Here is a 27,037-nt window from a genome sequence, read left to right on the forward strand (position 1 = left end):
ATGAATCAAAATTAGTTTGGCTCCTACAGAAACGGCTAAATTTCGATCCATCTATGGTCGATCTAATGGAAGGTTGCCCAGCAAGCAGCAACTCCAACCTTTGCTTTCTTCTAGAGTTACAGAAGCTGCTGGTGTGTTACCAACCCCAAACTGGAGTTGAAGGGTTGAAGAAAGCAAGTTGAAACCCGCTGAGAGCTTTGTGGACACGGCTCCTTAGACTAGAGTTTACAAGCTGAACCCTGTGTGAACAAGACCTCTCCATCTGTAAGCAAAGGTAGCACCTATGTTAAGATATAGTAGGAAGTTGTGCAGTGTCTCACTTGATTTCTAGAGCTCTTATAAGAGCTTGTTTACACTGGCAGATGGGGACCCCAACCCTCCCTCCTTAGGAAGTACAATTTTCCCCATTTAACTATTAAAACAGAACTTTACACTTCCTCTAAAAAAAAGTGAAAACAATTTAAATAAAATAAGTTCAAAAACATAAATTTTACATCATTTTGGAAACCTAAAAAAAAAATAAAATCTGTTGTCCCAATATCCTATTGGAAGATGCTTTAATGAGGGTTTACGTCTATTTCATTAGGTGGTACATGCCATGGATGTAGCCTTTCCTGTCAATGCCAAGAAATAAAAATGTCTGCACTTTCAGTATATACATAATTTATCAAACAGGGTACTCCAAGGTTCTATGTCTCATCAGAAAAAGAGTTTGAAAAATAATAATCTTTTTCTTCCTCATCCGATGAGGACGACTCGTCCTTTTTGAAGAGTTTTCCGATCACTGATGTGTCTCTGGAGCCTAAATCTGGCACAATAGGGAAGAGGACAAAGAACAGTTGTGAGATCAGGTAAGACATTGTAGAATACGCAATTTGTGACCCCCATATACATTTTTATTCTACACTCACTACGAGTTTAAGAACGACAAATAAAATGTGGTAAAATAGCTCTTGCGTTAAATCAGTTTTGAAAGTGCAATTCACTAAGAATATTGCATTCAATTTTGGTGTTTGTTCGATTGAGTGGTAATTGCCAATTTTTTTTCAAGCGGTAATTTATTGCATTGAGCTGGTTGCTAAGGAGCGAGCCAGGAAGAGTCCTCGCGCCCCTAACAATGGATGACTTCGCTGTCAGTGGGTTTTCCGCTAACTGCTAATTGTATAAAAAAACCCCTCATCTGAGCATGCAGCCCAGCAGCGTTCCCCAAGGTCCCCACCCCCCCCCAGAATCAGGCCACATGCCCTCAACGTGGCTCTAAACCCCCCCACACCCCAAAGCACCTTAAGCATGTTGATGGGGACAAGGGCCCCTTCCCCACAACCCTGGGCTGTGGTGGTCTGCTGGCAGAGGGCTTATCAATGTGGAAGCCCCCTTTAACAAGGGGTTGCCCAGATTTCCCCCCCCCCCTCCACCCCCATGTGAATGATTATGGGGTGCGCCGCTACTCATTTACCAAAAAAGTGTCAAAAAGAATTAAAAACAGTTTAACAATTTCTTTATACAAAAAAAAAAAAAAAAAAAAAAAAAAAAAAGCTCTGCCCGCGACCCGCTAAATGCCTGCTCTGCCGTTTGACAGTTGTTAAACAAGTAAGGGGTGGGGCTACCCAGTGACATCAACGACCTAGCATGCGCCCATCAGTGACGTCAAGAGGGGGTAATGCCACCAGGTGACGTTGCCAGGTGGACCGGCCACTTGGCTATTTAAGAAATGTCATACGGTGGAGCAGGAAGACCACGGTTAGCCTTCCTTGCGAGTAGAGCTTTTTCTTTTTCTTCTCAGGTCCCGAGATGGCGGCTTTTTTTTTGTTTGTTAATTAAGGAATTGTCAAACTCTTGTATTGTCTTTATTCACTTTTCTGGGGAAAGGGTAGGACTCATATCTATTAGGGGGGACCTGGGATCTGGGGGCCCCCTTGTGAAAGGGGGCTTCCAGATTTTTGAAAAGCCCCCTCACCCGCAGACCCCCACAACCATATCCCTTGCTCCCTTGGAGGTCGACATAGGCCACTGAGTGGTGTAGACCAATTAAATCCTGAGCAATAGCCTCCAGAGCCAATTCATCCAGGGCTCCAGGAATAATATGCTGGCTCATAGCTCTAGAAACAGAAATGGACAATCCCTACGGAATCCAACAATCTCAAGTTAAACCTGAGCCCAGAGCTCCTCGTCAACCAGAATACAGTCCATGGAGCGGGGGGGAAAATACCTCCCTGCCCGCAGACCAGGGTCATCAGAGGCAGAAGGCCCTCATCGGCCTATCCAGACTAAGTTGAATGTCCAGAGAGATTCGCCCCCATATGGACCGAATTTGCTGCCAAAGAGACCTAGTATGAAATTGTGCATACAGGACCACCTCAAAGGTGGAAATCATTAGACCCAGGCCCCTATGCAAGAACGCGGGGTAAATCACAGATGGACCAAAACAGGCTGACCACAGCCTGAAGCTTCTGGAGGTTATCCGGTGAAAGAAACTCCTTAACTTGCTCCGCATCGAGAAGCAGGCCCAGATACTCCAGATGCCTGGTCGGGGACAAGGCAAACGTCGAGGTTCGAAAACTTACTGGGAACACTAGGTGACCTGGATGCTGTGCAGCAAGGCCACAAGAGTCTCCGCTTGGGAAAAAAAAAATCAGCAAGGCACCCGAATACAGCAATTCCCCGTTGTCCCAGCAAGACAAGAACCAGGACCAGAACTGTGTTACTGAATACCCTGGAGCAGAGGCAAGGCCTCTGCTCCAGGGGAAGCGCCACAAGCTGGTAATGCGCGTTCCCAGTTGCATAGCATATAAAAACACAGATGCACTCTTGCAGATAGGGGATGTACAGGTATACATCCCTGATATCAATGGAGGCCAGGAAAACGCAGATGAGAGAAGGCCACCAAGAACAGGTGAATTCCATCTTGAACTTTGGAACCAGCACAAAGGCCTTGAGGTCCCAAAACACTGACCTACTTGGGAACCAGGAATAGGCTGGAGTAAAAAACGCTGGAACCATATTGGTTCTGATACATGAACCACCATGCCCCCGATGCAGCAAGGCTCGTGGCGCCTAATACAGAGCCCAAAGGCACTGGAGCGAGAGGTGAAAATTGGAGGGAAAGAACGTCGCTGGTGGTTCTCCTCTCCCCCTCCCTCTTTGCAATCTTCTGGGACACGTCACAGGTCCCAGAAGATTGCCCGACTAATGGAGAGGTGATGTGCGGTTCACGCATTTGCGCGCAGCTGTGAAGCCGTAAGCTGCAACAGCCAGGTGCCCACACTTGGAATGTCGGCTCTGCGGAGAGAAGAGGGAGAGAAGCGAGGCTTCAGGTAGCCGCATCGCTGGTCTGTGGGGCAGGCAAGTGTGTGTTTATTAAATGTCCGCAGCTACACTTTTTGTAGCTGCTGACTTTTAATAAACACAAAAATGAGTGGAACTCTGCTTTAACCACCCCTGTTGATCATGTGTCTCAGAGGAGCCAGCATTTCCTGCCAGCAGTACCCGCCAGCAGTACCAGCCTGCAGTAAAGCAGAATTGTAAGTAAGTATCCCAGCATGTGCAGTGTTTCTGACTCCTACCACCATAAATCACTGAAGAGGTCATGGTGGTTAGAGTGTTTCTTTAAAATCTCTAAGAAGAAGTAAACCTCTGTATACGGATTCCATTACATTTGATCATCCTCCAGTTGTGTTAAATTGGTAAGGGAGGGGGGGGGGGGGGGGGTACCACCTCCCTGAAATTAGTTTTTGCAGGTTGGGATGTCTAGTTTTACCTGAAATTTGATATCTGGGGAGGATTAGAAGAGCAATGCAACTGCTGATGTGAAGGAAGAAGGAAAGGGTGTTAACTCCAAGGTACAATCTAATGGGGGAGGGGGGGGGGTGAAGAGGCTTGCAAATACCTGATTTATACCATTTGGGGGGTAAGGAGATAACCGACAGGTCCTGGCACCTTTTCTGTCGGATCTTCTGTGCCGGGGGGGCAACTTCCACCTGCACCTTGCCCTGGCCATACCTGTGCACCTGAAATCTCCTCTCCGCTCCTTCGGAGCTTTATACACAACACATGAAATCCGGGGCACCAGTTATATACCCAATGTATAGCTAAAAATAAAAAAAATAAATTGTGGGCAGCTAATCAGAGGCTGAAGTCTAGTACACACAAGTAGCTTTTTTTTTCTCTTTCTTTCAACCCAGCGGGCTGAACAAAAAAAAAAAAAAAAACCTCAGAAGCTTGCAAGGAGCTCGCTGTACTAACTATCCAATGTTAGTGCAGCAATCTCCCCGCAGAGCGTATTGTGTTCTGACCGGGGGGCTCCCTCCCCAGCTTCTGGCTAAATATGAGAAGGGGTTTTGTTGTTGAAAATAAACATTTGTTAGGTAAAAAAACTGGCTCCTAACTTTTTTAGCTGGCTCCTAGATTTAAAGCAAATTTGTCAAACCTTGTATTACAAGTTGGTGATGGTTCCCCACAGCATGTCCTATTGAAGCGGTATCATTGAAGACTATAAGTATGGTTTTAAAAAGGACTTTATTTCCCACTTTTGCTATTAAGTTGCACAACAATTGGTAACACAACAATTATAGATTTTTCATAGCGCCCCTTCACTCACTTTTTTTCACTATTTATAGTATGACTCTACAGTTTAGGGGAGCAGCTCTTAGTATTGAATTTATTATTTATGTCACATCTTTTCACCCAAGGCGTGAGGTACCCTTCAAAGTATACAGTACTAGTCCTCTACAAACAGAAGCCATATAGCAAATAAGAAAAGCAGTTCCAAGTGAGCAGTCTCGTGTCTGATAAGGTACAAGCTGCAAAATACAATGGTGGAGGCTAAAACCCTAGAACAGGGGGGAGGTAGAGGTTACAGACCACTGGAGGGGTGTAAAAAGGAGCCTATTACAAGGAACAGCTTTGGGAATTGTTTGGAAGAGAACACTGTGTGAATTAGTACAGTGTGGCAAAGAAACATGATTCTAAATATTAATGTTCAGAAATAAAGGCATTTCTTACTTGCACATCACAGAACACATTGCATATTCATGACTACTTACATTATACTGCCACCTTCAGGTAAATGGAAACTGACCAAAAAAAAGAAAGAGAAAAGATCACTGCCTAGATTTTACCCTTTACCAGCCCTGCTGAACCTTGGGTTTGTGCAAGTGTTCTTATGGGATTTATGTGCTCAACAATCATCTCTGAAGATCCCTCCTTGTGGGTGTTAGCCCTGGTTTTTACTGCCTGCTCTGTACATATCTGCTGCCGAAGGAAACCGCTTTATCTGGATCAGTCACCTATTGCCCTGGGTCCAGTTCTCAAAACTCTGCTAGAGAAGAACAGAGATGGCCTGTAGTGCTGTTGTTCAGTGCTGGGCAGCAATCACCATAGTAACCAGAGATCCTTGAGGTCCACAATAGGCCAGATTACTCATTTAGGGATATTGAACTGTGAAAAGTTTTGACTACAAATCAAAAGACCTCTCCCCCTCCAGTGTGGGTGCAAGGGGCCCTTGGAAAAACAGTCTTTCCAGGGCCATAAGGAAAACCGCTCTTTGTGGATCCCAGGATACCGTTGAGTGCATAAAACAGGGAGGGTAAGCAAAGAAACTCCTGTTGGTAACCTTTGGACATCATGCTGCAGACCCAGCAGCTGTGACGTACTGAGTCTAGACAGCAGTGAAGGCCAACAGACATCACCCTGCATGAGTAGTGGCACCCCTTTAATGTGAGGGGGATTTGCTGGAACCAGAAGACTTGAGGGCCCAGTTCTTTTATGGAACTGGGATGTAAGCATGGCATGTAGCCCAAAGCTTGTTACTTACGAAAGGAACTCCTTTTGGATTCTGGGTTTCTAAACGGTCATTTTTACCTTCTTAGGGGTTAAGAGTGCTACCACCCACAGTCACCTTCTGGGTGAAAGCATCCAAGGATGGTCCAAACAAGCATTCATCCTGAAGCTGCAGAGCTGCTCCTATAAGAAAGAAGGATGTCTTAAACAGGGCCTCTAATCTCTTATTTATGCGGTCTTAAGAAGACCTGGACCTCATGCACCAGGGCCATCAGAGTCTTATTCATATAGGAAATGGCCGGGTCAACAGCTGAAGAACCAAATTTCTTGTAAAGTTCCTCCTCCATGGGGTAATGGTGAGCAAAACACTTGCAGTGAAAACACCTTCTCCCGGTGAGTCCAGTCGGCAAACATACCTTATTAGAAGAAAGGATGCATGAAAGATTTGAAACTTTTTGGCAGCTGCCATGGCCCAAAACCAAATTATTTTAGGGAAAGGATTCCTAAAGCAGTGCCTTCAGGTTGGAAGCCCAGTATAAGTTTCTTGGCAGATGCCGTGTCAGACAGCCCCAGACTTTTGTATACCCCCTGGAAGGACTCATCCACAGAGATTTCCTGATCCCCAAAAGTGTGCTTCTCTTCATGAGGATTTTCCTCCAATGCTTCATCATCCCTCAAAAGGGGAGGAAGGGAAGGACAGCACCCACATTTAAATCTCAGGTGTTCCAAACCAGTGAGAATCTCTAAGGATGGATTAAGCCATCTAAATAAGCCTGGAGAAAATTCCTCCCCTGACATAAAGGAAGTGGAAATAGCATAGGGGCCGGGAATCTGAATTATTCTGACCCTTTGGGGAGCAAGTGCAGGGTGAACTGCGAATCTGAATTATTCTGACCCTTTGGGGAGCAAGTGCAGGGTGAACTGTGAAGAGGGTTCTCCATACCTGGGAGGAATTTGGGAGCCCATCCCATTGTTCATCCCCATCCTCTCTGCCTGCACAAGGCTATGGCTTGCTGAGGGTTAATAGGCCCATAAAACCCAGAAGGGAGCGGCCACCTAGCTGAGAGGGGTGACCAGTCTATGCCAGAACACCAATGTGGCAACTCACCCCAAAAGACATGTCACGCTAATTGTTGCGCCTAAGCAGAGGCAGCTGCGCAGGGCTGAGAAAGTATTACGGAGGATCGGTGAGTCATTGTGCAGTGTGGTGCAACCAATGACGAAATACCATAAACCAGGGATCCCAAAACTACGGCCCTCCAGCTGTTGCAGAACTACACATCCCATGAGGCATTGTAACACTCTGACATTCACAAACATAACTAGGCATGATGGGAATTGTAGTTCCTGAACAGCTGGAGGGCCAAAGTTTGAAGACCCCTGCCATAAACTAAGAATTTGGAGCCTAAGAAAAATGGCAGATGCAATGATGTTATCACGGACAGCTTCTTCTGAGCTCCACCACTGCCATATGTGGCTTCACATAGCTGCCTATTTACCCCCATCAGGCTGTAGTGACCAATCCAGATGAAGCCCGCCACTACTCAAGCAGGGGTGTTAGGAATGGGCCAAAAAATCTGAAACCAAGCCCTTAGAAAGCAGTAGGTACATCTATCGCCTAAAGACACTCGTTTAAAATGGAGGCTAGCTGAACATAGAGTTACAGTGGGTACGGAAAGTACTCAGACCCCATTAAATTTTTCACTCTTTGTTATATTGCAGCCATTTGCTAAAATCATTTAGGTTCATTCTTCTTCCTCATGAATGTACACATAGCACCCCATACTGACAGAAAAACACAGAATTGTTGACATTGTTGCAGATTTATTAAAAAAGAAAAACTGAAATATCACATGGTCCCAAGTATTCAGACCCTTTGCACAGTATTTAGTAGAAGCCCCCTTTTGATCTAATACAGCCAGGAGTCTTTTTGGGAAAGATGCAACAAGTCTTTCACACCTGGATTTGGGGATCCTCTGCCATTCCTCCTTGCAGATCCTCTCCAGTTCTGTCAGGTTGGATGGTAAACGGTGGACAGACATTTTTAGGTCTCTCCAGAGATGCTCAATTGGGTTTAAGTTAGGGCTCTGGCTGGGCCATTCAAGAACAGTCACGGAGTTGTTGTGAAGCCACTCCTTCGTTATTTTAGCTGTGTGCTTAGGATCATTGTCTTGTTGGAAGGTAAACCTTCGGCCCAGTCTGAGGTCCAGAGCACTCTGGAGAAGGTTTTTGTCCAGGATATCCCTGTACTTGGCCGCATTCATCTTTCCCTCGATTGCAACCAGTCGTCCTGTCCCTGCAGCTGAAAAACTCCCCCACAGCATGATGCTGCCACCACCATGCTTCACTGTTGGGACTGTATTGGACAGGTGATGAGCAGTGCCTGGTTTTCTCCACATATACCGCTTAGAATTAAGGCCAAAAAGTTCTATTTTGGTCTCATCAGACCAGAGAATCTTATTTCTCACCATCTTGGAGTCCTTCAGGTGTTTTTTAGCAAATTCCATGCAGGCTTTCATGTGTCTTACACTGAGGAGAGGCTTCCGTCGGGCCACTCTGCCATAAAGCCCCGACTGGTGGAGGGCTGCAGTGATGGTTGACTTTCTACAACTTTCTCCCATCTCCTGACTGCATCTCTGGAGCTCAGCCACAGTGATCTTTGGGTTCTTCTTTACCTCTCTCACCAAGGCTCTTCTCCCCCGATAGCTCAGTTTTTCCGGACGGCCAGCTCTAGGAAGGGTTCTGGTCGTCCCAAACATCTTCCATTTGAGGATTATGGAGGCCACTGTGCTCTTAGGAACCTTAAGTGCAGCAGAAATCTTTTTGTAACCTTGGCCAGATCTGTGCCTTGCCACAATTCTGTCTCTGAGCTCTTCAGGCAGTTCCTTTGACCTCATGATTCTCATTTGCTCTGACATGCATTGTGATCTGGAAGGTCTTATATAGACAGGTGTGTGGCTTTCCTAATCAAGTCCAATCAGTATAATCAAACACAGCTGGACTCAAATGAAGGTGTAGAACCATCTCAAGGATGATCAGAAGAAATGGAAAGCACCTGAGTTAAATATATGAGTGTCACAGCAAAGGGTCTGAATACTTAGGACCATGTGATATTTCAGTTTTTCTTTTTTAATAAATCTGCAACAATGTCAACAATTCTATGTTTTTCCGTCAATATGGGGAGCTGTGTGTACATTCATGAGGAAGAAGAATGAACTTAAATGATTTTAGCAAATGGCTGCAATATAACAAAGAGTGAAAAATTTAAGGGGGTCTGAATACTTTCCGTACCCACTGTATATTTGTATGGGGTTTCTTGCCTTTTTTTGGCCAGTGATCATTCACCTGAAGGTGGCAGCCTAACCCAAGTAGTCATGAATAAAGTCCTCAGTGTCCTGTGATGTATGATAAAGAAATTTTGGGTGTTTATTATACAGGTGCATCTCATTAAAATTAGAATATCATCAAAAAGTTAATTTCAGTAGTTCAATTCAAAAAGTTAAACTCATATTTTATATAGATGCATTACACACAGAGTGATACATTTTAACCAGGTCTTAGGAATGAAAAGTTAGGTACGTCTAATTTTGGACCTCAAGTTCTGAACTGTTTTGTGCAGGTACAGAGGTTTCGAATGGAGTCCATTCGTACAGTATGGGCATTCCTACTTCAGGGGGATCTTCTGGCCTATATCGATAAGAAGGCTTACCATCATATTCCGTTATATGTCGGTCATCCCCGCTTCCTTCACTTGCCGTGGGCAAGGAGCATTGTCAAAAGGTCTCACCTCAGCCCCTCAGGCTTTCACGAGTGTTGGCATTGTTGTGTCAGTGGGGAATTGCCGTACGGGAGTACCTGGGTTATCTTCTGCGAGCAGTCTCTCTGACTGTTCTGACAGGCAACTGGGAGATTACTGTGTGGATTCTGTAGGAGTTTGGTAGGAAACTTAATTCCCAGTTATTGGCCTTGGTTCCGTCCACCTAGTTGGACTATCTGGGTCTGTTCTGGACTCTGCCTCAGCCAGGGTGTTCCTCCCATGGGACGAGTTCCAAAAACTGTCCACACGAGACCTCTGCAAGAGAGTTCCTTGCTATGTGAAGTTAGAATCCACAGTCTCTAGAGACAATCTGATCCTGTTGAGCAGGAGTACAAGAAGGTCCCTGCTTTGGTGGCTTCGCTCTCCGGCGCTTCGACAGGGTGAATCTTCCTTCCCCCTGTACTGGACGGTGGTCACCATGGATGCCAGACTGTCCAGATGGGGTGCCGTGTTTTGACACGGATTGTGTTCAGGGGGTCTGGCCTCTGGAAGAATCCAGACTACTGATCGATATACTGGACATCTCTTCAGCGGTATCTCTGGTGGGGAACTACCAAGTTGGTTCTGGTTGACCTCTCATTTTCCACAGGAAGGTGTTTGGGTTTGTGGCACAGTCTTGGGATCCTCTGGCTGATGCCACAGACGAACTGGTGGCTTCTTTGGGGCCGGTGTCGTCTGAAATTCGGCTTTCCTCTTTTGGAACTTCTGCCAAGACTCCTGCATAGGCTCGAGGCAGAAGGGATTACGGCCATCCTAGTGGCTTCAGACTGGCTTCGCCGGTCTTGGTACACAAATCTGTTATGGTTGGTTGTCTATTCTCCTTGGAACCTTCCTCTTAGAGGAGATCTGTTGGCTCAAGAGCCAATCTTCCATCTTGCTTTACAGTCGTTGGCTTTAACGGCTTGGCTATCGAAAGCCAAGTGCTGAAGGCTAGAGGGTTGTTTGAATCGGTGATTTCCACACTGCTGCAAGCTAGCAAATCTACTTTTAGGTAGATTTACCATCACCTTTGAAGAGCCTACTTTGCAGATGTGAATCCCCTGGGGCTCACTCCTGCTCCTTTACGAGGATTCGGAGTTGGTTTCCTACAATGAGGTGTTGAGAAGCACCTGGCCTTGGGTACCATCAAGGGCCAAGTTCAACCATTGGCAGTTTGCTTTCTTCGTCTTTTGGTTACTCCTGTGTTTCGCACCTTTGTTCTAGAGATTCGCCACTTGGCTCCCCCAGTATGGTCTCCGTTGCCCACGTGGGATCTCAACTTGGTGCTGTTGGTTCTTCAGTAACCGCTGTTGGAAAATATTTTCCAGATTCCTCTGCTTACATTGTCCCAGAAGGTAGCCTTCTTGGTGTTTTTTTCTTCTGCACCAAGGGTGTTGGAGCTGGCAGCTGTCTTGTTGTTCATCTTACTTGGTGGTTCACAGAGAAAGAGTGGTGCTTCGTCCCTGCCAGTTTCCTCCCTAAGGTCGTCTCTGGTTTCCATATAAATAAAAGCATTGTGTTGCTTTGCTAAGCCTAAGCATCCTAAAGAGATTGTCTTACATTCTTTGGATGTGGTTTGGGCAATCAAGGTGTCCCTTGCAGTGACTGAGTCATTCCAAAAAATTGGATTCCGTTTGTCATTACGTATGGTTCCCATAAGGGGCTGGCCGCGTCTGCTGTGACCTTTTCGGATGCATCAGGCAGATGGTGGTGCAAGCCTATTGTATTAACCACTTACCGCAAAGGGACTTATATTTACGTCGGCAGACTTTGCGGGGTTATACCGGGATGATGCCTCTAACTAGAGGCACCATCCCGGTACTGTGGTTTAGAGCCGGCGGTCAGCTTTCCGTCGGTAACGACCGATGCGGCTCGGGAGCCGCTCGATCGTTACCCGGGTGAGCGGGAGGGGACGTCCCCCCCCCCCTCCCGCCGCCTTCCGTGACTTTGCCCGGGCCTCCGCCGGCTGGATGGAGTCCTGATCTAAGCCGGAAGAAGCGGCTTCGATCGGGTATCCGATGATGTAACCCGGAGGCGGTGTCCATGACGTCACTTCCGGGTTACTCTGCTGCAAAAGGCGGCAGATTTAAAAAACGACTGTATTCAAAAATGCCGTTTTCGGCGTTTTGAATACATGGAAGTGTAGTGGAGGGGTCTAGGGTCTTCTATCCCTCGATCCCTCTATAAAGAGTACCTGTCACTGCATATTGGTGTCACAAGGGATGTTTACATTGCTTGTGACAGCAATAAAAGTGATCAGATTTTTTTTTTTAAAACCTGTAAAAAAGTAAAAAAAAAATAAAATAAAATCGGAAAAAACATTTTTTAGTGGTCACCGTTAGCTCGCGCACAAAAGAAAACGTATACGGAAGTCGAGCCGCAAATGAAATCGCTGTTTAAATCACACATGTGAGGTATCGCCGCGATCGCCAGAGCGTGAGCAATAATTTAAAAAAAAAGGGCTACACTCTACCTCTAAACTGGTAACCGTTAAAATTCTTTAAAGCGTCGTCTATTGAGATTTCTATTGACAGTAGTTTGTCGCCATTCCATGGGTGTGCGCAATTTTAAACCGTAACATGTCGGGTATCTATTTACTCGGCATGACATTATCTTTCACAATATATAAAAAAAAAATGGGCTAACTTTACTGTTTAGTATTTTTCTAAATGCAGTGAAATGTGATTTTTCGTAATTTTTCCAAAAAATGGCGTTTTAAAGACCGCTGCGCAAATACCGCGTGACAAAAAATATTGCAATGACCGGCATTTTATTTTCCAGAGTCTTTGCTAAAAAAAATATATATAATGTTGGGGGGTTCCAAGTAGTTTTCTAGGAAAAAAATAATGATTTTAACTTGTAAACAAAAAGTATCCGAAATAGGGCTGGGGCCTAAGTGGTTAAAGGTCAGGATCCTCAGTTTTCCTGTTAAGACGCATTCTATGAGGGCTCTTAGTGTCTCTTGGACCTTTTGTCATCTGGCGTCAGTGGGGCAGGTTTGCAGGCGGCTACTTGGTCATCCGTGCACACTTTCACAAAATTTTCTAAGGTAGATATGTTGGCATCTGTTGATGCCGCCTTTGGCCGCAAGGTTTTGCAGGCCACTGTTAAAGAGGATTAGTTCTCTAGGAGGGTGTAAATTTTTGCCAGGTGAGCTCAAGTTGTTTCCTGGTTGAGCTCCTGTTTTACCTTGTTGGCTACGTTTAGCCTTTGGGAAGTATGTTTATTGCTGTGCTCTTCCCACCCTCATATTGACACTGCTTTGGGATGTCCCAAGGGTCAAAGAAGATATGGAGCTGTGTCCGACAATAAACTAAAGAGAAAACTGGATTTTTGTTTTATTGTAAAATCCTTTTCTCTGATGTTCATTGACGGACACAGCCCCCGCCACTCTGGAGTTGTGGTTTCTTAGGACACTGCTTGTTACAAAACTGAAGAGCTAGAGCAGGAAGTGGGAGTATACCCCCTGGGACTGTCCTGAACAGGGGCTCTAAATAAGTATTTTATGGCTAATAGAGACAACATGTGGTACTTACACGTGGGACATTTTAACTTTCAAATAGCTGACAAGTTCACTTTAAAAAAATAAAAGTGCTAAAACACACACAAAAAAAAAAAATCTAACACAATTAACCTGACGTTTATAGCAATAATTACCTTTCCCCAAGGATATCACCCTTCGAGAAGTTGGTGTCGCTTGGATCTTGTTTCCCTAACAAGAAATAAAAAAAAACAATAAATAGTATATGATATAACACCTTTCAAAATTTCCTTTACATTACAGTGGTCCCCAACCTTTTTGGCACCAGGGACCCTTTTCATGGCATCCAATTTCCCCCAGGGGGGTGTTTGGTAGACGGGTTGGGGGATGGGATATTCACAGGGTCTATCCACAACCCCCCTTTATACCAGTGTCCTCAGTTCCGTTTCACAGCCCCTTTACAGTGCTGTCCCCTTTACATTATTGTAATAGGGTCTGCTCTGTAAAGAGGGCACTGTGATGTAAAAGGGGCTGCACTGTAATGATTACAGTTTCCAAGTTACCGTGCAGTCCCCTTTATATTACAGAGCCCTCTTTACATCACAGTGCCCCTGTACATTAATGTAACAAGGACTGCTCTGTAAAGGGGGCACTGTAATGTAAAGGGGATGTGATGTAAAGGGGCATTGTGATTTAAAAAAGGGACTGCTCTGTACAGGGGGCACTGTGATATAAAGGTGACTGCACTGTAATGAGTACAGTCCCCTTTGTTACAGTGCCCCCTTTACATTGGACCTGCAGCCTGGACCCCCTTTCCTCTCTCCCCATTCTAACCTCTACCTCCCCTACACAGGACTCCAGGCTATGCTCAGTTTGTGTCCTCTCCTGGCTCCCCGCCCACCAAACGATGTCTTCCTATCAGCAGGGCAAGGGTCGGGAGAAGCTCTCCATTCCGATCTGCAGCTCCTCCTGCCCTGCTGATAGGATGCCATTGTCGGGCAGGCGGGGGAGGAAACAGACCAGGCAGCGCAGCAGAGGGTTAGAGGTGACGGCGGATCGCACAGGGCTATCACGATCGCTGCTCACCAGCTGCTGTGCGCCCATGCCTGTGTCCCCTCTCCCGGCTCCCCCACCTGCCGACAATGTCATCCCATCAGCAGGGCAGGGGGCAGGGGTTGGGAACCGCTGATCTACAAGGTGGCATCATTAGACATGACAATGATACCATTTTGCAATTTTATGCAACCAGGTTCCAAAGAGCTCCCTACACATGGGGTGTCAGCCTTGAAAAACTTCTTAAAGTGGAACTACACTAACTGAGCACACAAACCAAAAATGATTTTTATCAATTTTTATTATTCAAAGCCAACTCCTGCAAACATCCATGTCTCCATGTTTTTTGTTCCCCGAGAAATCACTTTGAAAAACACCCTCTAGCATTTCTGGCAGTGGGTATCTTGAGTAAGGGCAAACGATTCATGTAGCATTTACTTCCTGGAATCCACCTGTCCTTCGCTCAGGCATTGAGGCAGGAGGGTGAGTTTAGCTGAACAAACCTCTCCTCCCCTCCTGAAGACTCCTGAGATGTAGGACATCATTTACCTAGGCATGGACCCAGGAAGTAACTTAAGAAATGTAAAAAAAAAAAATCGGATTTTTGTAAGATCTTACCGTAAAATCCTTTTCTCTTAGCTCATTGACAGACGTAGTCTTCTTGATTCACAAGAAATGGGTTATGTTGTCTCCGCAGGAGTAGGACTAGGCAGAAAAGAAAAAAACGTTCTGGCTCCACCCTAGGGGCAGTCCCAGAGGGTATATCCTCCCTCTCTCTGCTACAAGGCATCAGTTCTGTCACAAAGCAGCAACAGAGAATTTAACCCAACCCAACTCAATGATAGAGGGGCGGGTACTACGTCTGTCAATGAGCTAAGAGAAAAGGATTTTACGGTAAGATCTTACAAAAATCCGATTTTCTCTGTCGCTCATTGACAGACGTAGTCTTCTTGATTCACAAGAAATGGGACATCCAGAAGCAGTGCCACAAATGAGGGGTGGGATTGACAGAAATCAAAATCCAATCTAGAAGGCCCAACCGGAGCCAACCAGAAGTATCAAAGGACTCATCGAGTAAACAGATGAGACCTACCCCACAAATCCTCGAGGTAGACCAACAGTCTCCTCAAACAGTGGCCTGCAGGAACCTTGCGGCCAGAAGAGGCATACGACGATGCCATCACATAAACCTTATACAATCTTGTAAAGGTATGAACCAACGACTAAACAGTCGCCTTGAAAACCTGAACCACTGACGCCTGATGGCGGAGGGTCCAGGAAACTCTAAGCGCCCGAGTAGAATGCGCCTTAACAGGGAACGGGGGATCCCGACCCTTAGATAAAATAAGCCTATACCACCGTCTGTCTGATCCATCTAAAGATGGTCGCAGCAGAACAGGCAACCCCTTCTTAGGGCCATCCGTGATCACAAACAGTGAATCCGTCTTACAAATTGAATCCGTAGTATTCAAATATATCCTGATCGCCCGAACTACATCCAAGGAATGCCATGCAAATTCGAGGATGATTGGGCTAAGGACATAGGAAGGACAATACACTGTCCTCATTCAATGAAACTTTGAAACCACCTTAGGAAGGAAGGATGGATTCGGATGAACAACCTTATCCCTATGAACCACCAGATCTGGGGAACAACAGGATAATGCAGCCAGTTCTGACACCCTGCGTGCAGAAGTGATAGCCACCAAGAAGGCCACCTTCTGGGATAAAGTAAGCAAGGGAATCTCCCTGATATTTTCAAAGGGAGGTGTCTGAAGAACCGACAGCACCAAATTAAGATCCCAGGATGGTAATGGCGCGTGCACTGGCGGAGCCAGGTGTCGCACCCCCTGGATGAAATTCCGCACCAAGGAATGAGTAGCCAAAGGCTTCTGAAAGAAGATAGCAAATGCTGAAACCAGACCCTTGATAACACTCAAGGCCAGCTTCTGCTCAACTCCCTGTTGCAGAAAAGCCAATATTCGGGCTACCGAATAAAGATGTAGATGGAACCCAAGGGATTCACACCACACAATATAAGACTTCCATGTACGATGATAATCTTTCTGGAAGTCGCTTTCCTTATTTTAACTAGAGTAGGAATAACAGAAGCTGACAATCCCTTGTCCTTCAGCACCTGGGTCTCAATAACCAGGCCGTTTAAAACCAGCGATCGTAAAGCAGGATGGAAGATCGGTCCCTGAGACAGTAGATCCTCCCTGAGAGGAAGTCTCCACGGGACGTCCGCCACCAGTCTGACCAAGTCGGCGTATCAAGCTCGACGAGGCCAGTCCGGAGCTACCAGGATTACTGGAATTCCTTCCTCCTCTATCCTGCGAAGAAGTCTTGGCAGTAACCCAAGAGGAGGGAAGGCATACATTAGCTGGTATTGCCCCCACGGGGTGACCAGTGCGTCTGCGGTCTCTGCTAGAGGATCGCGGGAGCGAGCCACGAATCTCTGTACTTTTCTGTTGAATCGTGATGCCAACAGATCCACATCCGGGGTGCCCCAACGTAGGCACAACTGGTGGAAAACTTCTGGATGGAGGGACCATTCCCCCTGATCCGGAGTCTGACGGCTGAGATAATCTGCCTGCCAATTTTCCACCCCCGGAATGAACACCGCAGAGATAGCTGGAACAAATCGTTCCAGCCCAGCGAAGAATGCAAGCCACTTCCTTGGCCGCTCGGACACTCTTGGTGCCCCCCTGGTGATTGACATAAGCCACGGCCGTGGCGTTGTCCAACTGGATCCGAACCGGGCTGCCCTGGAGCTGCTCCGTCCAGTGAATCAGACAAAGTCTGATCGCTCTCAGTTCCAACACATTTATCGGTAACCTGGATTCTTCCGGGGACCAAAGTCCCTGAACGGATAACAGACCGAGAATTCCTCCCTATCCGGATAGGCTGGCATCCGTGGTCACTATCGTCCAATATATTGGCAGAAATGACTTTCCCTGGCTGAGTATCGGAGACTGAAGCCACCAGACCAGAGACTCTCTGGTCTGTTTGCTCAATCGGATCCGATAGTCCAGAGATTCCGGATTCCGATTCCATCTGAGAAGAATCTCTTGCTGAAGAATTCGGGTATGGGACTGGGCAAATGGGACTGCTTCGAAGGAAGCCACCATCAACCCCAGAACCCTCATGCAAGTCCGAAGGGAAGACCAGCTGTTGGATAGTAACAACTGGACTGCTGATTGAATCTTCCGGAGTTTCCCTACTGGAAGGAAAACTCTTGTCCTGAACGTGTCTAGAATTAGACCCAGATATTCGAGCCTCTGGGTGGGAACCAGAAATGACTTTTGCTGGTTCACCAGCCACCCGAATTCCTGTAAAGAAATTATAGTAATTTCTAGATTTTGTAGCAGGGTCTGAGGAGACTCTGCATGAAGCAGGAGATCGTCTAGGTAACCTAGAATCGATATGCCTCTTTGGCGCAGTAGTGCCAACATTGGGGCCAACACTTTCGTGAAGACCCGAGGAGCCGTGGCGAGACCGAAAGGTAACGCCACAAACTGATAGTGGTTCTCTTCTACGGAAAAACGTAGAAATCGCTGATGTCCTGCGAAAATGGGAATGTGCAGATAAGCGTCCTTGATGTCTATGGATGCTAGGACATCCCCTGGATGCAGGAAGGCTGCTACTGTGCGAATGGATTCCATCTTGAATTTCCTTATGTTGAGAAAGGAATGGAGTGCCCTTAAGTCCAGAATTGGACGCACTTTGCCCTCTTTCCTGGGTATTGTAAATAGGTTTGAATAAAACCCCTGAAAACGTTCTGTCCAAGGAACGTGGACTACCACTCCTTGTTGTAGTAAATCCGTGACTGCTCTCCGCAGATCTTCTAAACGATCCGGGGATAATCGGATATTGGAAGGGAAGAATCGCGCCGGTGGGAGAGATCGAAACTCGATCTTGTACCCTGACCTTATGACTTCGCAAACCCACTTGTCCGGGATTCTGGAAAGCCATGGATCCGGGAACCGGCGAAGACGTCCCCCCCACCCCAATTATGGGTGGGGGCGCACCTTCAGGCTTTGGACGACTCATCTTCAGGTCTGGAGGGGGCGGGCTTTTGCTTGCCCGACCAACGTCCCTGAAGCCTCCTGAAGGAGCTTTGGAGGACTTAATTTTTTCACCCGAGGGACGAAAAAACTTTTTGTGAGCAGAGAAAGAAGGCCCTCGTCTTTGACGAGTTCCTTTACCCTTAGCATTTTGCGGTAAAAAGGTGCTCTTTCCACCCGTGAGATCCTTAATGATCTCATCTAAGTTGGCTCCAAATAAACGCTCTCCTAAAAAGGGGATATTAGCCAAAGCTTTTTTGGAACCTTGGTCGGCTAACCAACCCTTTAGCCACAGTGTACGCCTGAGAACCACTGCTGAAACTGATGCTCGCGCCAATAATGGAGTGGCATCTAACGCCGCATCACACACAAACTGTAACCCCTGTATCATTTGTTCCAACAAATCTGATACCGCCTGAGGGACTTCTTCTAAGTCCCGGCGCAACCACTTGGTCCATTCAGTTACAGTCTGCGAAACCAGTCCAATAGCAATTATTGGTCTGAAAGCTGATCCAATCAAGGAAAACATGGTGCGAGACATAGCTTCTATCTTGCGATCCACTGGATCTTTAAAAGACGGGGCGTCTTCTAAAGGAATAACCGTGGCTTTATTCAATCTAGCAATTGGTGAATCCACCACAGGTGGTTCTGTCCATTTCTTAATGAGGGTTTCCTCAAACGGATAACGCCTGTTAATGCGTTTAGAAATAGCAGAAGTGCGTTTTGGCAGACTCCATTCTTCTTTGATTGGATTGCCAAAACATTTGGGCAATGGAAAAACCTTTGCTACTTTGATGCGTTTTTTAGTCCCAAAGGGGATTTCAGTTACAGCTATTTCCGACGAAATACCCTGTAATCTTAAGGCTTCTTGAACAGATACAATGAGTGCGTTTACCAACGCTTCCTCTCGGGCTATGGCTGATGCCGAAACATCCTCCTCACTGTCTGAAGAGACAGTACCCGAGACACCAATCCCAGATGAAGTACCTGCAACTGCAGAAATAGGCTCAGATTCTGAATCCGAAGTTTCAGATAATAAGGGGTTAGGGCGGGGGTCGCTTTCTTGCGCCCTGTCCCTGACAAGCCACTTCCACCCGGGACACAAAAGTTTCCATAATAGCTGACAATGATTCACCGTCAGTGGGGTGCTGGAGGATCCTGCAGACACCTCGAGGGGATCCGGTGGAGATACATAAGTGGCAGGGTCCATGTTAATTCAGGACACCTCAGCCAGAAAAAACAAAACTTTTTTTTTTTTTTTTTAAAAATACCTCTTTTTTTTTTTTTTATGTGTATCCCCCTAGTGCAATAGCGCCCCTCAGAGTACCTGCTTCTCGATCCCCACAGAGAGAGAGAGGGACCCTCAAGGCTCACCACCCGATGCAGAGAAGTTTCCAACCAACTGCAGTCAGCGTCTGTCTTTTACAGACTGGAAAGAGCTGTGTTAGTTTTCCCGGGTAGAAGGACGTGGCTCCGCCCCCTGTGTACGCCTTCCGGCGTTCCCAGCTCTCCACGAGGTAGCTGGGCTCATCAAACATGGCCGCCCCCATACAGGAGACAATAGACTCCAAAAACATGGCGGCCAGCGTGACCTGAGGACATTCATGCACCCGGTCTACGGCAAAATGGCGGCGGACTGCCGAAATCGTTTTTCCCAGCACATCCACCTGCATCTCTGCTAAATGGCGGTTTATCGATCTGCAGGAGGTACACTACAATTAAGGTAGGATTATACCTCCTATGTCTGCTGTAATACTACAGTCTGCTGGGTAGAGTGTTAGCTCTCAAACCAAGTCCACTTCCCACAAACACATACTGTATTTACAAGGGGGACTTTTAGTGTCAGATATATACTGACCATGTATGGAGGGGCCCATAATTCATACTGCCTCATAACGAGGAAAAAAGGGAACGTTTACTCACCATACCGAACCGACAGGCACCCTCTCTTCACAATACCCTCTCCACTGGGGTGGGGGGTTGTGGACCACTCCGGACGCCTCGACTCTCTGGTTCCTGGCGTCCAAGCGAGACTTTTAACTCGCAAGGTCAGTCCCTCCAATGGGACTCCGTCGCGGCCGACCCAGCGTGGAGCTCTGGTCTGCACGCGCTCGTAGGCAGAAACCGGGGTGACCACTGGATCTCAACATCCAGCCCGTCGCCCGGCCCTGCATACTTACTTGAATGTGTCGCGGCCGACCAAGCGCAATGCAATGGTCTGCGCGCGCTCGTAGGCCGGCTGGGGTGACCACTAGTGTCGCCTGGTCCGGCGTATTTGCTTGAAGATCTCACAGGAAAAAACACTGGAGAAAAACTACCTAAAAAATATTTTTTCTAAAAAAAAAAAAAATCTTGCCAGGACCAGAGATCCCAGCAAGGAACTTAGGTCCTTACTCATGACTAGACAGAAAAAAACTGATGCCTTGTAGCAGAGAGAGGGAGGATATACCCTCTGGGACTGCCCCTAGGGTGGAGCCAGAACGTTTTTTCTTTTCTGCCTAGTCCTACTCCTGCGGAGACAACATAACCCATTTCTTGTGAATCAAGAAGACTACGTCTGTCAATGAGCGACAGAGAAAAAAAAAGTTTAAACACGAGTAAATATAATACACTTTCCTATTTGCTAATGCTAGCAGTATAAGGATTAACCACTTCCTGCCCAAGGACGTCATGTGACGTCCTGGATTTTGAGTTGGGACATCTGAATGATGCCTGCACCTGCAGACATCATTCAGATATCTTTTTTTCTGCCAGCCATTCCCTGCACAGTAAAAACAATCATAGCAGCTGTTCAGCCACTTGATTGTTTTCACAGGTGGCGGGAGGGGACGTGGACCCCCTCCATGCTTCTACCAGCTTGCCCATGCGATCAGCGAGCCAGAGAACGAATCAGCCAGCAGTGGCTGTTTACCAAAGAGCTGACTAATAACCAGATGGTCCCCGGTCATCTCTATGACCTTCCGACGCCGGGTGCGACAATATGACGTCACCTCTGGCCTCGGCAGATGTAAACACTGCCGTTTTTTTAACAGGAGAGACTGGGATAACTTTTTTTTTTATCTCAGGCTTCTCAGCCTAGAGGAGAGATGTGGGGGTGTCACACAGAAGCGAACACTTACGTACGTCGCGCCCACATATGTAAACCGCGTTCAATCCCTGCGTGAGGCATCGCCGTGAACGTTAGAACGTGAGCAATAATTGTAGCCCAAGACCTTCTCTAACGCTAAACAGGTAAACGGTAAAGCACGTTTGAAAAATTTCTGCGCAAATACTGTGTGAAATAAAAAGTTGCCACCATTTTATTCCCTAGAGTCTCTGGTAAAAAAAAAAAAAAAAAAAAAGAAAAACAATCTTTGGGTTTTCTGAGTGATTTTCAAGCAAACTTTTTACATGTAGGAGGGGAGTGCCAGAATAGGCTTGGGCTGGAAGTAGTTAAAAACAGTGTTGCTTGAGAGAGAAAAGTTCTACTTTATGCTTTGGGGATATGTGGATATGTTGATGAGGTTAGCAATCCAGGCTTTCATGGTCAGGACTCCTAGGGGAAAAGCTGCAGACTAACCAAATTTTTAATCAAATGAGAGCCAGCAGGACCCCTCAGGGCCACTCCTCTTGTGGAGATGATCCACCATGGTAGAAGTGTGAATGAACTACCCTAGTGGAAGTCCCAATAACACTGAAGAGCAGCAGTAAGGGTGCATACCCCTGACACAGAGGAGTCCACACACGTGTAAAAAGAAAAGAAAAAAAACGCGTATATGCGTAGTGATCCCTACTCAGAAGGAAGCTGCACAGTCTGTGAACCTGCTTTAGTCAAAGCCCCATAGGCAAAAAAAGATCAAAGTTCAAAAATGAAATGATCATCTCCATCCACCCACTCACGAATAATGTGTCAAAGCTGGCACTACGCCATTATATCCTACAGAGTGGGAGCAGCACGCCTGAGCTCCCATTTAAAGGGAAAAAGCACTTACCACATCCATCTTCTATCCTTTAGCTCCCATCCGGAAGATAAGAAGGGTGTATGGGAAAAGCCATATAAAGCAGTCTTTGCCCCCGCCCCCCCCCCCCCAAAAAAAAATTCTGTTACATAGGTTCCTCTATGTATACAGTGGACTGCATCAATTTTTTTTATATAAAATTGTGGACTGATGAAGCACCCTTTTGACAATAGTTATCTGGACATGTATTTAGTTTTCTCTGGGGGGGTACACACGGGCCAAATGTTGGGCGGCATCGGCGGGTTCAAAAGAAACCGGAAGACAATCGGCCCATGTGTACGGCAGCCGCTATGACAGAAGTGGCGTCATTAGTCACAAGAGCAGAGTGTCTAAAAGCATTTTCTTTGGTAATTGTGTGTCTGTAAACAAATGACTCTAAAAAGGTACATACCGATTTCTTGTTTATGTAGGTCCTAAACTGTGGTTGCTTTATGCTTTTCTGGAGTCTGTAGACATACTTTTCATTGCTAGATCTGCAATAATAAAACACAGTGTTGACACAAAAACATAAAACTGCTTCTGAACATGTAAGTCTCAAATCTCAAGTCTTAAAGCAGAAGTCCAGCCTAATACCTTAAATTCTCCCCTGAATCATTATTTATATTATTATAAATCTACTAGACATTAAGCCCGTTAAATTAACAGGCGCTAGAACATATCTGGTCAAACATTTGTAAAAACAGACTTGTTCCAGTAAGGCGTACTTTGCTACTATAGTCAGTTTGCTTATAAATGTCCCCTTAATAGCGCGTCTATGTTCTGCAAGTTTTTTTTTTTATAGTAATGCACCTACAGTCGCAGATTTCATTCAGGCGTGTTTTGCGTCTGCAGTCTTTCTATTTGCAAATGTCCCGTTCTAAACGTGTCTTTACTTTCCATTTTTTTGTAAGGTTTCGCAATCACACTCGCAGATTTTCTGTAGGCATGCTTTGCTACTAAAGTCAGTTTGCTTATAAATGTCCCTTTAATAGCGTGTCTATGTTCTGCGTTTTTTTTTTTTTTTTTTTACAGTAATGCACTTACAGTGGTAGATTTCAATCAGGTCATGTCCCTTTAACAGCGTTTCTACAGTCGCAGATTTGCTTTGCTGAGTGTGACAGGTTTTTTCCTCTGTTTAAATGATTCTTTTACTGACAGCAATAGCTTTTTTCCTTTAAAAATTAATCATGGCTCTATTCGCTTTTTTCACCACAATAATTACAGTCAAAGGGTTTGCCAAGTATAAGTTTCCTCATGCAATTCCAAGTATAAGTTTCCTCATACAATGTCCTTTTAATATCTTTAAGTCTCTCCCTCATCAGCCTCCTTGTCCGACCTGTCATGCACTGTGCACTGCGTCCCTGTTGCTCTAGCAATCTAGCAATCCAATCTATTGTCCCTATCGGAGTGCTCCCTTACATCAGTGTCCCCATCAGAGTTTTCCCTTACATCAGTGTCCCCATCGGAGTGCTCCCTTGCATCAGTGTCCCCATCGGAGTGCCTCCTTACATCAGTGTCCCCATCGGAGTGCCTCCTTACATCAGTGTCCCCATCGGAGTGCCTCTTTACATCAGTGTCCCCATCAGAGTGCCTTATCTGCCTTAGTGCCTTATATGAACCCCGATGTGTACACAGAGCCTATGTGTGCTGCTGAGCAGATAACTTCTACTGTCTGATTGGTAGGTGGGAGTGGTTTATGCAAATTACCCACAGAACTGCAGAGCGGATCACATGCTGAAGTTGCATGCTGTATTTATTCTTTACTAATTATATATATATATATATATATATATATATATATATATATATATATATATATATATATATGTGAATGAACAGAGAGATGTATTCCACAACAGTGATCCCAGAGTACACTGGTGATAGGAAAAAAGGTTGGGACTATAGCGGGCTATTAGTCGAAAGTATGTAGGTAAGCCAAGAAAAGAATGAAAAAAGGATAAAATTGACAATATTTATTGGATATGGATAAAAGTCGACATTGAGACCATGAAAAAAATGAAAAAAACTAATAATACAATACAATACAGCATGTTATGTCATAGTAGTAGTCGATCGAACGGGTGAGTGCCTTTGTTCAATGCATTTCGCCTTTAGCTTCATCAGGAACTCCGGCGTGATTGAATCACCCTTTTGTTGGATTAGGACTACATTAAGACCTTCATAATTTATGCATAGAAACAAAAAGAAAAACATATATATAAATACAGGTTCATATCTTGAAAGCTGAAAAACAATCTACAATATTCATTTTAACCCTAGTATAGAAAAATACAGGGTCATAAGAAAAGGCACATATAGCTTACCACACTTAAAAGTATATTATGCCTAATACATGGAACAGTTGGACCAAAGATTGCGCTTCCCAATGGCTTGTCTTAAGGCTCCGAACCACATAAACCCAGGTAGGGCCCAGCAGGGGTCCCCCATGGAGGTGGTTTTCTGGTATGAATTGGACCAGTCTTGAATCGGTACCACCGTAGCGGACAAAGGGTGGAGTCCGGAGTTCTGTGGACAAACATAGTGTGTCTTGTATAGTATGTCTAATGTCATACAAATTTTCTTAAGGAATATACTATAATGAGTGGTCATAGCTATCTAGAAAGCTAGAAAAAGAAACAATTACAGATGGTAGGTATTCTACAAACCTGCCAAAGCTGGGGTCAGTTCTGAGAAGGAACATAAAAGTACGGATACTATATTCAATGTTCCATACATAAAAATATATCTGAGCCCTATTAATCTATTAATCCATCATCTTGCTCTCTTTTTCCACCTCCTCATCTTTCCCCGCCCTTCCCACATTCTCTTCTGCTTCTTGCCTTCATCTAATCTCTTTGTATTCATATTTTTGAGATACCTTATTGACGTTCATATAGGAACCACCAGCAGGATTTTCCTGACCGTGATAGGTTCCTAGTCTTGCATACAATCCACTATGGATTGTATTTTGTTTGCTGTATTTATTCTTTGTCTGTTTAATTTGTTTAAATTAAATGTTGTAGTTTAAACCCTGTATCGATCCATGTAATGGATCAGGATTCGCTCTCTGCTTGTCTATAGGCTTGTTTGTAGGTATGAATTCGGGCGCCAAGCAGGGGACAGCTTTATGCTTGTCCTCTCCGGCTCACTCAGCCGGCGCGGGTGTCTAGCCACGGGGATCAATTGACCTCTAGCGGCAGACATCCGATAGTATGGCGCCCGCGCCGGAAGTGACGTTTGCGGACACACGTCACTTCCGGCGGGACCAGTCTTAAGCCACGGGCGCAGGAGGATGAGTCATGGCGGCTCTCCCGACCCGTGGCTTTAGAGGTAGTAAGGTAAGATACTAGCCGACATTATACTAGGCTCTCCTCTGAACTACTTTGTCTAGTCATCCCCTGGGGCTTTCTCTATGGGGATAACCAATGTCTGAATTTTGTTGTTTCTTGACCTGATGTCACCCTATTTCTACATATACTTACTAGGCAATCTGCTAGAGCCACTGCTCCGCAGTTGTTGCTCCTATAGACTTATGGGCTCAGATATATTTTTATGTATGGAACATTGAATATTGTATCCGTACTTTTATGTTCCTTCTCAGAACTGACCCCAGCTTTGGCAGGTTTGTAGAATGCCTACCATCTGTAATTGTTTCTTTTTCTATCTTTCTAGATAGCTATGACCACTCATTATAGTATATTCCTTAAGAAAATTTGTATGACATTAGACATACTATACAAGACACACTATGTTTGTCCACAGAACTCCGGACTCCACCCTTTGTCCGCTACGGTGGTACCGATTCAAGACTGGTCCAATTCATACCAGAAAACCACCTCCATGGGGGACCCCTGCTGGGCCCTACCTGGGTTTATGTGGTTCGGAGCCTTAAGACAAGCCATTGGGAAGCGCAATCTTTGGTCCAACTGTTCCATGTATTAGGCATAATATACTTTTAAGTGTGGTAAGCTATATGTGCCTTTTCTTATGACCCTGTATTTTTCTATACTAGGGTTAAAATGAATATTGTAGATTGTTTTTCAGCTTTCAAGATATGAACCTGTATTTATATATATGTTTTTCTTTTTGTTTCTATGCATAAATTATGAAGGTCTTAATGTAGTCCTAATCCAACAAAAGGGTGATTCAATCACGCCGGAGTTCCTGATGAAGCTAAAGGCGAAATGCATTGAACAAAGGCACTCACCCGTTCGATCGACTACTACTATGACATAACATGCTGTATTGTATTGTATTATTAGTTTTTTTCATTTTTTTCATGGTCTCAATGTCGACTTTTATCCATATCCAATAAATATTGTCAATTTTATCCTTTTTTCATTCTTTTCTTGGCTTACCTACATACTTTCGACTAATAGCCCGCTATAGTCCCAACCTTTTTTCCTATCACCAGTGTACTCTGGGATCACTGTTGTGGAATACATCTCTCTGTTCAAATTACTCAAACGGGATGAGGGCTATTTGTCTAGATATGGGTTACTTCCTTTTTCTTTTCATATATATATATATATATATATATATATATATATATATATATATATATATATATATATATATATATATATATAGTGCAGAATGAAATGTAAAGTCTGTAATATATATGTGCATTATGAAGTACATTGAATACAACATTTAAATGGCTTTTATTGTTATGACAGAATTAATCACCGTAATGTGAAAAGGCAGTTGTTATGGGCTGGCAGCAGTGACTGCCGGCAACTCACTCAGATGCAACTGTGGGTTGAGACCCACAGTTTGGAAAGTCCTTCCCTAACAGACTGAAGTAGGGCGGGGCGAAGTCTCTGAGCTCCCAACGGCAGTCCGTGGGGCACATGCGCAGTAGCGCAATCCCATGGACACAGGG

The 27,037-nt window shown here is 45.4% G+C and overlaps 1 protein-coding gene across 1 annotated transcript in view; it reads right to left on the reverse strand.

Annotated features, from left to right (window-relative positions):
• Positions 1-423: 423 nt before the first annotated feature.
• The window catches only part of MIS18BP1 (MIS18 binding protein 1), a 203,762-nt gene continuing 177,148 nt past the window's right edge, over positions 424-27,037 (reverse strand). The window contains exons 15-17 of the mRNA XM_082274974.1: positions 22,565-22,646; positions 13,232-13,286; positions 424-802 (exon numbers count right to left, since the gene is read on the reverse strand). Coding sequence (XP_082131100.1) covers positions 690-802; positions 13,232-13,286; positions 22,565-22,646 — 250 coding nt within the window. The 3' untranslated portion in view covers positions 424-689. The remainder of the gene's footprint in view (positions 803-13,231; positions 13,287-22,564; positions 22,647-27,037) is intronic.

The sequence above is a fragment of the Pelophylax lessonae genome, assembly GCF_965119305.1.
Source record: "Pelophylax lessonae genome assembly, chromosome: 13".
Taxonomy (NCBI): Eukaryota; Metazoa; Chordata; class Amphibia; order Anura; family Ranidae; genus Pelophylax; species Pelophylax lessonae.